Source organism: Oppia nitens, unplaced genomic scaffold (assembly GCF_028296485.1).
Source record: "Oppia nitens isolate AA-2021 unplaced genomic scaffold, nextdenovo-longstitch-racon4-pilon3 scaffold3_pilon_pilon_pilon, whole genome shotgun sequence".
NCBI lineage: Eukaryota > Metazoa > Arthropoda > Arachnida > Sarcoptiformes > Oppiidae > Oppia > Oppia nitens.
Genome location: NW_026533221.1, coordinates 721,019 through 733,245, shown reverse-complemented (window position 1 = coordinate 733,245; position 12,227 = coordinate 721,019). Strand labels below are relative to the sequence as shown.

Here is a 12,227-nt window from a genome sequence, read left to right as displayed (position 1 = left end):
ACAAACTTAAATTATTGCAACAGTCGCCTAAATAATAATAATTAAAATTTATAAATAAATAAATTAGTAAACATTTTATTATTTTTAATTAAAAAAAAATTATACCCCATATGAACAAACATATTTGGGAAATGATGTCGTAAATGACCAATTGTTTGAATAATAATCATATATTTCAATAGTATTGAGAAATGTATTATTATGGTCTAAATTTAAATTAATTAAAAAAAACAATTTTTATAGAAATAATTAATTTTATATATAGATTTTTATTTTTTTTTAAAAAAATATATAAATAAATTTACCTGAATAGCCACCTAAAGCATATAAGTTGTCATCGATGGCAATCAATTTGAAATTTTTTCGCTGATTTTTCATTGATGCTAATTATATATTACAGTATATATATGAAGAATTAAATATATTTTTACAATTAAATATTTTTTTACACTTAAATATATTTTTACAATTAATATATTTAATCAATGTTTCGATAGAAGGGGGTAGGGTAAGGCCATATTACCCCACCCCTGAGATGGAAATTTTTAGGTTTTACCCCATGGCATTTTAAAATTTATTGGTTATTCCCATTCATTATTTGGAAATTTAATTGGGAATTTACCCTCAAATTTGGCAAAATACAATAAAAATTGTTCGCCCAATTTTTTTTCAGGATATTTGCCATTTTACCCCTCCTATACCCCCGACTGAAATCAAAAATCTTTCAAAACCCTGATATTTAATATATTATTTATTTATAAATAATTATATAACTAACCAATTGGTTGCCATTTGTTTGTTTTGGGATCATATGTTTCGCATGATTTTCCATCACTAGTACCTTCACCGCCGCAAACATATATTTTGCCCATAAATGACACTGAACCAAAATTACTTCTATATATATATATATATATATTAAATTTATACTGGGTACAAATAAATTTTTTTTGAAATTAAAAATAATAATAATAACCTTGCTGATGACATATTTGCCTTAAGTGTCCATTGAATTGTTTTTGTATCGAAAATTTCCATTGAATTCAAATATCCGTTTTGATTATTATAGCCACCGATAGCATAGACAGCACCTTCATGTGATACCAGTGCCAAACCGTCCCTTTCAATAGTCATAGGTGTCGTAAAATACCATTTATCACTGATTGCTGAATAATATTCACACGATTTTAATACTTCATCTAAAAAAATTTTTAGTAAAAAATATATTTTTTAATTGTTTAAAAAGTTTTATAAACTAATAATTTTCTAAATTAATTAACTACAAAAAAACCCGAAAATAAAAAAAAACAGTAAATATTGTTATTAATACTATATTAATAAGGGGTGGTCCACATATTACGTTCGCATATGAGGGAGGAGGGGGTTGGTCAAAGCGAACTTTTGCCAACAAGTGGAAGGGAGAGGGGTAATCATTTTAAGAACGTTTGCATTAAGATATTTTATTTTTTAGTAGTGGATGGGTGAGAGGGGTTAGCGGTTATGGAAATGTGAACTTAATTTTTTATAATGTCTGCGACATACGAACATAAGGGACGGAGGGAGGGGTCTAGATTTCTTAAAATGTGCGAACGTAATATGTGAACAGACCCTTATACTAGTTACCATTATATCCACCGCAAACATAGATTAGATTATTAATTAAAACTGCATCAAATTCACTGAAATAAATAAATAAATATTATTTATTAAAACTAAATTATAKATATAATATTAATTAATTAATTAATTAAATTTTAATTTTAATTAATTTACTGTCTTATTAAATTCATTGGTGAAACTAATGTCCATGTTTTTGCTTGTATATCATATGCTTCAACGGTATTAATTATTTGACCCTTAAAAATAGATAAAATACTATTATTATTATTATTACTGTACAATAATTAAAAGTTATATATAATAACAATAAAGTTATATATAATAACAATAAAGTTATATATAATAACAATAAAGTTATATATAATAACAATAAAGTTATATATAATAACAATAAAGYTATATATAATAACAATAAAGTTATAAATAATTAGTTATTAAAAGTTATTAATAACTAAAAAGTTTTAATATAATAACAACTATTAAGTTATAATACCATTATTAAAATTTATAGTTATTAATAACTTTTAATAACTATTTATATATAACTTTATTGTTATTATACTGTATATAACATACAATAAATTTGTTATATTATTATTGCTTTTTCCTTACATTATAGCCGCCGATTGCATACAATTTTGTATCGTTTGAAACCAGACTAAAATCTTCACGTATGGTAGACATGGATTCAATTGCTTTCCAAACTTTGGTTTGTTTGTTATAATTATAACAAGTGGCCAGTATTGCTGTACTATCAGGGGAAATCTTAATTAGCGGCGCCGACGCCGACAGCGGCGATACATTTTTAGCAAAATAATATATAACAGCGGCGATATAAGAGCGGCGATGACAGCGGCGATGACAGCGGCGATATAACAGCGGCGATGACAGCGGCGATGACAGCGGCGATATAACAGCGGCGATGACAGCGGCGATGACAGCGGCGATATAACAGCGATATAACAGCGGCGATGACAGCGGCGATGACAGCGGCGATATAACAGCGGCGATGACAGCGGCGATGACAGCGGCGATATAACAGCGGCGATGACAGCGGCGATGACAGCGGCGATGACAGCGGCGATATAACAGCGGCGATGACAGCGGCGATGACAGCGGCGATGACAGCGGCGATAACAGCGGCGATATGACAAAAAATTTTATTAAATTTTATTAAACAACTTAATTTAATTTAAAAATAAAGTAAATTTTAATAAATTTATTTAAGATTAATTTAATAAAATTTACTTAAAAAATTATTTTAATTAAATTAAATTTCATTAAATTTCATTAAATATAACTAAATTTAATTTCATTAATTTTAACTTAATTAAATTTCATTAATTTAAAAAAGTTAAATTTTAAAATTAAGTTAAATTTCATTAAATTAATTTTCATTAAATTTCATTAAATTTAACTTAATTTTAAAATTTAATTTTTTTAAATTAATGAAATTAAATTTAGTTATATTTAATGAAATTTAATGAAATTTAATTTAACAACTTAATTTAATTAAAATAATTTTTTAAGTAAATTTTATTAAATTAATCTTAAATAAATTTATTAAAATTTACTTAATTTTTAAATTAAATTAAGTAGTTTAATAAAATTTAATATAATTTTTTGTTATATCGCCGCTGTCATCGCCGCTGTTATATCGCCGCTGTCATCGCCGCTGTCATCGCCGCTGTCATCGCCGCTGTCATCGCCGCTGTTATATAGCCGCTGTTATCGCCGCTTATTTAAATTAAATATATAAAAAATGTATCGCCGCTGTCGGCGTCGGCGCCGCTAATTAAGATTTCCCCTACTATCATAACCACCGCATACATAGATAAAATTTTCCGTTACCTAGGTAAAAACACAAAAAAGTAAAGTTTTGTATGTGTGTGTATGTGTGTGTATGTGTGTGTATGTGTGTGTATGTGTGTGTATGTGTGTGTRTGTGTGTGTATGTGTATGTGTGTGTATGTGTGTGTATGTGTGTGTATGTGTGTGTATGTGTGTGTATGTGTGTGTATGTGTGTGTATGTGTGTGTATGTGTGTGTATATATATGTGTGTGTATGTGTGTGTATGTGTGTGTATGTGTGTGTGTATGTGTGTGTGTATGTGTGTGTGTATGCGTATGTGTATGTGTATGTGTATGTGTATGTGTATGTGTATGTTAATGTGTATGTGTGTGTATGTGTGTGTGTATGTGTGTGTATGTGTGTGTGTATGTGTGTGTATGTGTGTGTGTGTGTGTGTGTATGTGTGTGTATGTGTGTGTATGTGTGTGTATGTGTGTGTATGTGTGTGTATGTGTGTGTATGTGTGTGTATGTGTGTGTATGTGTGTGTATGTGTGTGTATGTGTGTGTATGTGTGTGTATGTGTGTGTATGTGTGTGTATGTGTGTGTATGTGTGTGTATGTGTGTGTATGTGTGTGTATGTGTGTGTCTGTGTGTGTGTGTGTGTATGTGTGTGTATGTGTATGTGTATGTGTATGTGTATGTGTATGTGTATGTGTATGTGTATGTGTATGTGTATGTGTATGTGTATGTGTATGTGTATGTGTATGTGTATGTGTATGTGTATGTGTATGTGTATGTGTATGTGTATGTGTATGTGTATGTGTATGTGTGTGTATGTGTATGTGTGTGTATGTGTGTGTATGTGTGTGTATGTGTGTTTGATTATAAAACAATTTAAAATTACTATAAATTAAATTAATTAAATAAATAAAAAAATTAGTATACATTACTATTAGATGCATTAGTTGTATTAAATGCAATAATATTAAATGTAAAAATAATTAAAAATACAAAATTTAATTGTAGCATAGTTAGTTTTATTTAAAAAAACAAATTAAATGTATTTTTTACTACTAATACTATAAATATAATAATAAAATGTTTTTTACAAATAAATCTTTTTTTATATTTTACAAAAAATATTAGATTTAATTATTTTTAATATTAATAATCTATTTATAAAAACAAAGTTCAAGTTTTAATTAGTGATCAATTATTTTAATTTAATTGTAATTTTGATAATTTATTTATAATTTAAGATAAATTACCCACTTATTAGAAAATAAATTATCATTAATTAATTAAATACTTAAATGTCAAAAATTAAAAAATATTTCAAAAAAAATATTTTTCAATATTTAAGTTTTATTTGATTAAATTACAAAAATGTTGGTATAATATCAGTACTATTATTATAATAAACTTAATAAATAAATTTTAAAAACAATTTTATAAAAAATAATATTTTAATTATTGAAAGTGATATATAAAGAAATTATTAAATAATTGCACTTTAATTGATAAAAAAAATATTATTTATATTTTAATATGAGTTTAAATTAAGATTACAATAACTTAAAGAAAATATTTTTATGTGTGTATAATCTGTATAATTATATCTAATTAAATAATAATAATTAATAATTTTGATAGCAATTGAATTTATCTATATTTATATATAAGTATCATTAATTACTAATAGAGTAATTAAATGTCAATAATAATAATAATAATAATATAAAAAATATTTGTTATTAAAAAATATAGTATTTAAAAAAATTTACAATAATTTTTTGATTAAAAATGTTAAATTATTTCAATATATTGTACTACAAAAACAATATATTATTAAAAATGGTTAAGTCAAATTAACTATATACAATTATATAGTTAATACAATAATTATAATTATTTTTTATCAATTAAAATATCAGGATTTAATAATTATTTTATCTCTATTTTAAAAGTAAATATTTTAAACAAATATCTAATCTTTAATATATTAAATATAATCATATAGTAATAATTCATAGTAATAATAACATAATACATTTATATATATATTTTATTTTTAATAATATTTGAACAAAAATAATATTATAGAAGAGATTTTTTAAATCATTTTGAAATGTTTTTGAAAAATTTAGTATTTAATTAATTAACGATAATTTATTTTGTAAAAATTGGATAATTTATCTTATTAAATTATCATAAAATTGCAAATAAAAATAAAAACAATTAGTTTATTTTAAGTTCAAATTACTAACTAATTTATAATTGAACTTTGTTTTATTAAATTAAATAAATTATATAAACAGGATTATTTTTGTATAAAAAGAAAATAATTTATTTATAAAACAAAAATTATATTTTTGAATTATTTTTTATTTAATAACTAAAACTTGTAAATTTGTTTTTAAAAATTAATAAAATATGAATCAAATAAATTTTATAATTTTGTTAGTTTTTACAATTAATGTCTTCGTATTAAAAACTACTGTAATATTGATATAAATAATTTAATATTGTTTAGTATTTTTTTAAATAATTATTTGATTTCTTTTTATATATATTTTTCAGTTAACAGAAAATGTTATCTATATATGCGGTGGTTATGATAGTACGTCAATAGTAGACACTTGTTATAGTTATGACAAACAATTAAAAGTTTGGAAAACAATGCGATATATGACTACAAAACGGGAAGATTTTGGTTTGGTTTCAAACGATTCAAAATTATATGCAATCGGCGGCTATAATGTAAGTATTTAGTTAATTATTATAGGATTTAGTATTTACTTTGTTTTTTATTTTATATAAAAACACGGAATATATATTAGAATATATATATATTCTGTGATTTTAAATAAAATAATAAACAAATTTAATAAATCTAGTAATTAAATCATAGTTATATATATATATATATATATATATATATATATTAAACAAAATTATTAAATTTTAGTTTATCAAATAGATATAAATTAAAACAATTAAAATATAAATAAATAATTTCTATAAAAATTTTCAATTTATTATAAATTATAATTTATTCAGGGCCAAATAACCAATAGTGTTGAAGCATACGATATAAAAACAAATACATGGAAATTAGTTTCATCAATGAACTTACTTAGATAGTAATCAATTTTAGTTATTTTTTAAAAATTAATTTATATATAATATTTTATTTATTAAAAACTTATTTACATTTTGAATTTTGATTCTATTTTAAAGTAAATTTGATGCAGTTTTAGCTAATAATCATATTTATGTTTGCGGTGGATATAATGGTAAATAATAATTTTTTTATAAATAATAATATCTTATAATTATGTTTAAATTTTTATTAGTTTAGCTAATATAGTAATATAATTCAATGTACAGAATATAAATTTTAAAATTATTTTAACCATATTTTTTTCTAATTTTAACTAAAAAAAATTTTTAGGTGAAATATTAAAATCATGCGAATATTATTCCGATATAAGCAATAAATGGTATTTTACAAAACCAATGACCATTGAAAGGGATAGTCTGGCACTGGTATCGCACGACGGGCTTATCTATGCAATGGGTGGCTATAATGAAAATGGATATTTAAATTCAATGGAAATGTTCGATACGACAACTGTTCATTGGACATTCAAAGCAAATATGACATCAACAAGGTTATTATTATGATTATGATTAGGGGCGATTCACATATTACGTTCGCACTTTTTATTTAAGAAATCTAAACACCCTCCCTCCCTTATTTTGCAATTGTATGTATATAGTCATTTTTTTAAAAAAATTTAACCAACTCCGCTTCCCTCAAATTCGAACGTAATATGTGAACCATCCCTTATTATTATATTATTATTTTTTATATGTATATATATATACATATAAATATTTATAAACTAGAGGAAATTTTGGTTCAGCATCATTTATGGGCAAAATATATATATGAGGCGGTGAGGGTACTATCAATTGAAAATCATGCGAAACATATGATTCCAAAACCGATAAATGGACACCAATTGGTCTATATGTATATATATAATTTTAATTTTTTATATAATTTAAAAAAAATTGTTTATAAATTAATTTCAATCGATGGTAGTTTATATGCTATAGGAGGTTATTCTGGTAAAATTTTAATATTTTATATAGAAAATTTATTTTAATTTAAAATTAATTGTTTATTTTTAACTTTTTAATATTTTTAAAAAAAATAGACCACAATAGTACAATGTTTAATTCAGTAGAAATATATGATTATTATTCAAACAATTGGTCGTACACTACAGCGTATCCGAAATTAATTTCCTCATATGGGGTATAATTTATATTAAAATATTATTTTTAAAAAAATTAAAATTTAAGTTATTTTTCATAAAATAATTTTTTTATTTATTTTTTCAATTATTTAGGCTGCTGTTTTTTAATGATTATGAAATTATTATTGAAATATTTGAACTACCTTATTTAAATTAAAATAAGTTATTGATAATATTTATAATATATTAATTAAAATCAATAAATAAAATTTTTTATTTGCATCAATGATTTTTTATCATATTTGATAATTTATATTATTATTATATATAAATTTTAAACTTATTAAATTATTTTCTATTTATTTAAAATATTTAGTTTGTTTAATAATTTAATGTAAATATATTTAAGACAAATAAACATTATGATTTAGTAATTGACATTTTATTATTTCATAATGATTATCAACAACAACAACAAGTTTATTAAATTTATTTTAAATAATTAAATTAAAATATAATTCAAGTTTAAGTTTAATACTATATATACTATTTTTGATATAAAAATTAATTTACAGTAGTAGCCTGGTGAAAAATTAAAATATAATATTAAATTAGATTAATTAATTAATTAATTAATACAAAAAACAGTATATTTATTATTTATACCCCAAATGAATCAATTGTTTGCGGCAATGATTGCGTATAAAACCATTTATCTGAATAGCGATCATATATTTCGACCGAATCAAGTCTACCTTTATCTCCTTTAATTAAATTAATTTACAAAAAAAAATTAAAAATTTTTAAAACTAAATTTATTTTATATAATTAAATTTTAATTTAATTACCTGAATAACCACCCAATGCAAATAAATTGTCACCGATTGAAACCATTTTAAAATTAAATCGTTTATCATTCATTGATGCTATAATTATATTGAATAAAATGTATAATTGAAAAATAAACTGAAAATATCTGTTTATAAATTATTAACAAAAATTAAAAAATAATTATTATTGTAATACCAATAGGTGTCCAATGGTTTGTTTGCGGATCATATTTTTCGCATGTTTTCCCGTCACTATTACCCAAACCGCCGCAAACATATATTTTACCCATAAATGACACTGAACCAAATTTACTTCTATATATATATTATATATATAACTATATTAACTTTATACTGGGTACAAATAAATTAATAATAATCAATAATAATAATGACATTGTTATTTTTTGCTTTAAGTATATATTATATATATAGACAAATAGTATTAATAATTTCAAATTCAATGCTTATTTAGTAAAATTAATAATTAAATTATTTTTAAATTGTTGTTTAGAATTAATATTTTTTTTAATAAATAGTAATAAATATATAAATAATATAAAAACCTTTTTGATATCATATTTGCTTTACGAGTCCATTGTTTTGATTTTATATCAAATCTATTCATTGAATTTAAATATCCATTTCTATTATAGCCTCCGATAGCATACAGAAACCCCTCACCGATTGATACCAATTCAAACTCAGATCTTTCACTACCCATAGGTGTTATAAAATACCACTCATCAGTATTTGTTGAATAATATTCACATGATTTTAATATTTCATCTATAAATATGAATGAATTATAATTAATTATTTTTTTTGTGTATATCTAAACCAGGCGTTATCAGGATAATGATTTTTGATTATTTTTGCACTAATAATGCACTGTCGAAGCTTATGGTTTTTTAAAAAAATATATTTGACCTAGCTCAAATACACTGTTACATATTTTTTTTAATTTTTCAAATTACTCATATTTTTTTATTAAGCATTTTATGTAATTTAATAGTATATAAAATTAATTATTTAATTTGTGTATTATAATTTTTTGTTTGTTTTTTTATCTTGGTCATTAATTATGTTCTTTTAAAAATAAGGGACCGTATAATCATCTCATAACACCTGATCTAGACTGTATATTTCTATAATAGTTCTATAAGTATTATAGATAAATTATATATCTAGTTATATTATCTAGATAAATTTTTGTTATTATTATTATTTAATTTTTTTTTATAGTTCTGTTTATAAATATAATTCAAACAATAGAAGTATAATAAAATAAAATTATTTTTTTAATAATAATAAAAATTATTTATTTACCATTATATCCGCCGCAAACATAAATTTTATTATTAACTACAGCTGAACCAAATGCACTATTTAAAAATATTAATAGAAAATAAATAATTAGTATTAATATCTAATTAATTATATAACTAATTATATTTTTTTAAAAAAATACTATCTAGGTAAATTCATTGATGAAATCCCATCCCATATATTTGTATGGAAATCGTATGTTTCAACAGTTTCTATAGTTGTACTCTAAAGTAAATATAATTAATATATTTTATAAATTATAAATTAAACTAAATTTTTTTAGTTACTAGAGTTGTTATAGAATAAAAAGAGTAGTTTTTATTTAGTAATTAGTTCTGCAATTAAATGTTATTTTTTATTACATTTCAATAAATATTATAATATCTTCAATGCTTCAGATTATAATTGTCGACAAAAATTTGTTTGATAAATATTTATAAAATTTATGTATGTAAAATTTTAATTTATTTATATATTATTATCCTATTAACTCTTCTATCCTATATTATATTTTAATTATTTATTACTATAAGTATTATTATTATAAGTATAACTAACAAAAAATATGATTATTATTATTACGCATATATCCGCCGATTTGCTAGAAATGTCAAAAAAAATTTTTTTATTTCAGTAAATATTTATTACTTTTCAATTTTTTAATCAGATAATAATTGTCGACAAAAACATTTTGCTTTAAGTATTTACTAAATTATTAATTTATAATATTTATAAGTTTAGTAACTTAAACGTTAACCTCCTAAACAAATGTATTAAATATATTTATATTATATTTATTACTATATATAAGTATAACAAACAAACAAAAATAAGATTTAGCTATTATTTACATTATATCCGCCGATTGCATACAATCTTGAATCCATTGAAACCAAACCAAACGATTGACGTGTAGTAGACATGGATTGTATGGATTGCCAATCAATTGAGTGTTTATTATATTTATAACAATCAGACAAATAATTTGATCCATTATATCCACCGCATATATACATAGACTTTTCCGATATGTTTTTTTTGTTGTGTAGTTTATTTAATAATTAAAAATTAGGTTTTATTATAAATATTAATTTAGTTTAGAGTTTATAAAAAAATAATGGTAATTTTAGAAATATTTTATATTATTCATAGAATAGAATTTTATATTATTATTATTTTTATGCTAATATATATGCTATTTATTATCATTTATATATAAAATTATTTTGCTTATGATAAAACTCACCCCAATATCTTTATCATTGTTTTTATTGTCAAAATTGATATTTATATCAATATTTCCAGAAAACTCGATATTCATGTGAACCGATTTTTTTACTTTAATTTTGAATTAAATAATTCAGTAATAATTTTATTAAATATTATTAATAATATAATATTTAGTTTATTTTCTAAATATAAGTGATATATTATATAATATATATTTATATATACCTTGTCCATTAATTGACACAATAATAATTATACTTATAATTAAAAATAAATACATAATTAATAATCTATAAAATTATTAATTTCTTTTAAATAAGTTTTTATTAAAATTTTAAATGTCATATATTAACTAAATAAAACTATTATATAAACTGTTTTTACTAGTCTACCAATACTTTTTAAAATGCTTGCAGTTATATATTTTAATATAATTAATAATAAATAATACGTATAACTTATAATAAAAATTATTTATTTTGTAATAATTGCAAAATTCTCTTTAAAACTTTTTTACATGCAATTAATGCGTGGAAATAAGTTTTTAAAAACAATAAGTGACAAAAATAGTGAAACCAAATTTTTATTAAATATATTTACATATAAACTGATAAATTTTAGCTAAAATTAATTTTACTATTATCTTATATATTTTAGGTATAACTAGATTTATGTTATAACAAATTAAATTTTTAAGTTAATAATATATATATTAATAATGCAATAATGTATATTAATTATACTTTATCATGTTTAAATAACAAATTAACAGTTATTTTAATAAATAAAATAATTAGTTTTTTAAAAAATTATTTAGGACTGTTAAATATAATTTAAATAAGTTTATAAATTTTTTAAATATATATTATTATGTATTATATTTATTGAATAAAATTATTATTATATTATTATAATATTAATATATATAGAAAGTGGTCACACCTTTTCATTTAAATCTATAAATATAAAAATATCATTGTTTTTATAACAGAAAGTTTTTAGAAATTATTGCAAAATATTTATTTTTTAAATTTGATAATTCAATGAAAATTCAATAATCATTTGTTTTGATTTAAATAAGTATTAAACTAAAACATTAAGAACAAGTTTTTTAAATAAATTTTTAATAATAACTTAAATATTATTTAAAATTTT

At 20.9% G+C, this 12,227-nt stretch overlaps 3 protein-coding genes across 3 annotated transcripts; 1 reads left to right on the top strand and 2 right to left on the bottom strand.

Annotated features, from left to right (window-relative positions):
• Positions 1-2,379, bottom strand: LOC128958821 (kelch-like protein 18). Its single transcript, XM_054304761.1, has 8 exons — positions 2,233-2,379; positions 1,774-1,856; positions 1,624-1,679; positions 977-1,199; positions 779-897; positions 306-383; positions 106-206; positions 1-27 (listed from the first exon to the last, which is right to left on the bottom strand). Exons 1-8 carry the CDS (start codon positions 2,302-2,304, stop codon positions 7-9), a joined length of 753 nt encoding a protein of 250 aa, XP_054160736.1. The 5' UTR covers positions 2,305-2,379; the 3' UTR covers positions 1-6.
• Positions 2,380-5,871: 3,492 nt separating this feature from the next.
• On the top strand, positions 5,872-7,445 carry LOC128958565 (kelch-like protein 18). The gene is made up of 6 exons (XM_054304444.1): positions 5,872-5,914; positions 5,996-6,175; positions 6,476-6,558; positions 6,656-6,711; positions 6,870-7,089; positions 7,328-7,445. Exons 2-6 carry the CDS (start codon positions 6,095-6,097, stop codon positions 7,371-7,373), a joined length of 486 nt encoding a protein of 161 aa, XP_054160419.1. The 5' UTR covers positions 5,872-5,914; positions 5,996-6,094; the 3' UTR covers positions 7,374-7,445.
• Positions 7,446-8,247: 802 nt separating this feature from the next.
• On the bottom strand, positions 8,248-11,459 carry LOC128958982 (kelch-like protein 18). The gene is made up of 10 exons (XM_054304951.1): positions 11,298-11,459; positions 11,089-11,180; positions 10,694-10,861; positions 9,985-10,067; positions 9,843-9,898; positions 9,080-9,302; positions 8,710-8,828; positions 8,532-8,609; positions 8,350-8,447; positions 8,248-8,265 (listed from the first exon to the last, which is right to left on the bottom strand). The coding sequence occupies exons 1-10, from the start codon at positions 11,350-11,352 to the stop codon at positions 8,248-8,250; spliced, it is 990 nt and encodes a 329-aa protein (XP_054160926.1). The 5' UTR covers positions 11,353-11,459.
• Between the last annotated feature and the right edge of the window lie 768 nt (positions 11,460-12,227).

Bases quoted from the DNA above. Each gene is read 5' to 3' on its own strand.
- LOC128958821 (XM_054304761.1), bottom strand. From the start codon at position 2,304: ATGTCTACCATACGTGAAGATTTTAGTCTGGTTTCAAACGATACAAAA. The intron at 1,857-2,232 runs GTAAGGAAAAAG...TCTATTTTTAAG, and splicing joins ATGCAATCGGCGGCTATAAT to GGTCAAATAATTAATACCGT. The intron at 1,680-1,773 runs GTAAATTAATTA...TATTTATTTCAG, and splicing joins CCAATGAATTTAATAAGACA to TGAATTTGATGCAGTTTTAA.
- LOC128958982 (XM_054304951.1), bottom strand. From the start codon at position 11,352: ATGTATTTATTTTTAATTATAAGTATAATTATTATTGTGTCAATTAAT. The intron at 8,610-8,709 runs GTATTACAATAA...ATATAATTATAG, and splicing joins AAACCATTGGACACCTATTG to CATCAATGAATGATAAACGA. The intron at 8,448-8,531 runs GTAATTAAATTA...ATTTAATTAAAG, and splicing joins TGCATTGGGTGGTTATTCAG to GAGATAAAGGTAGACTTGAT.
- LOC128958565 (XM_054304444.1), top strand. From the start codon at position 6,095: ATGCGATATATGACTACAAAACGGGAAGATTTTGGTTTGGTTTCAAAC. The intron at 6,712-6,869 runs GTAAATAATAAT...AAAAATTTTTAG, and splicing joins TGTTTGCGGTGGATATAATG to GTGAAATATTAAAATCATGC. The intron at 7,090-7,327 runs GTTATTATTATG...TTTATAAACTAG, and splicing joins GCAAATATGACATCAACAAG to AGGAAATTTTGGTTCAGCAT.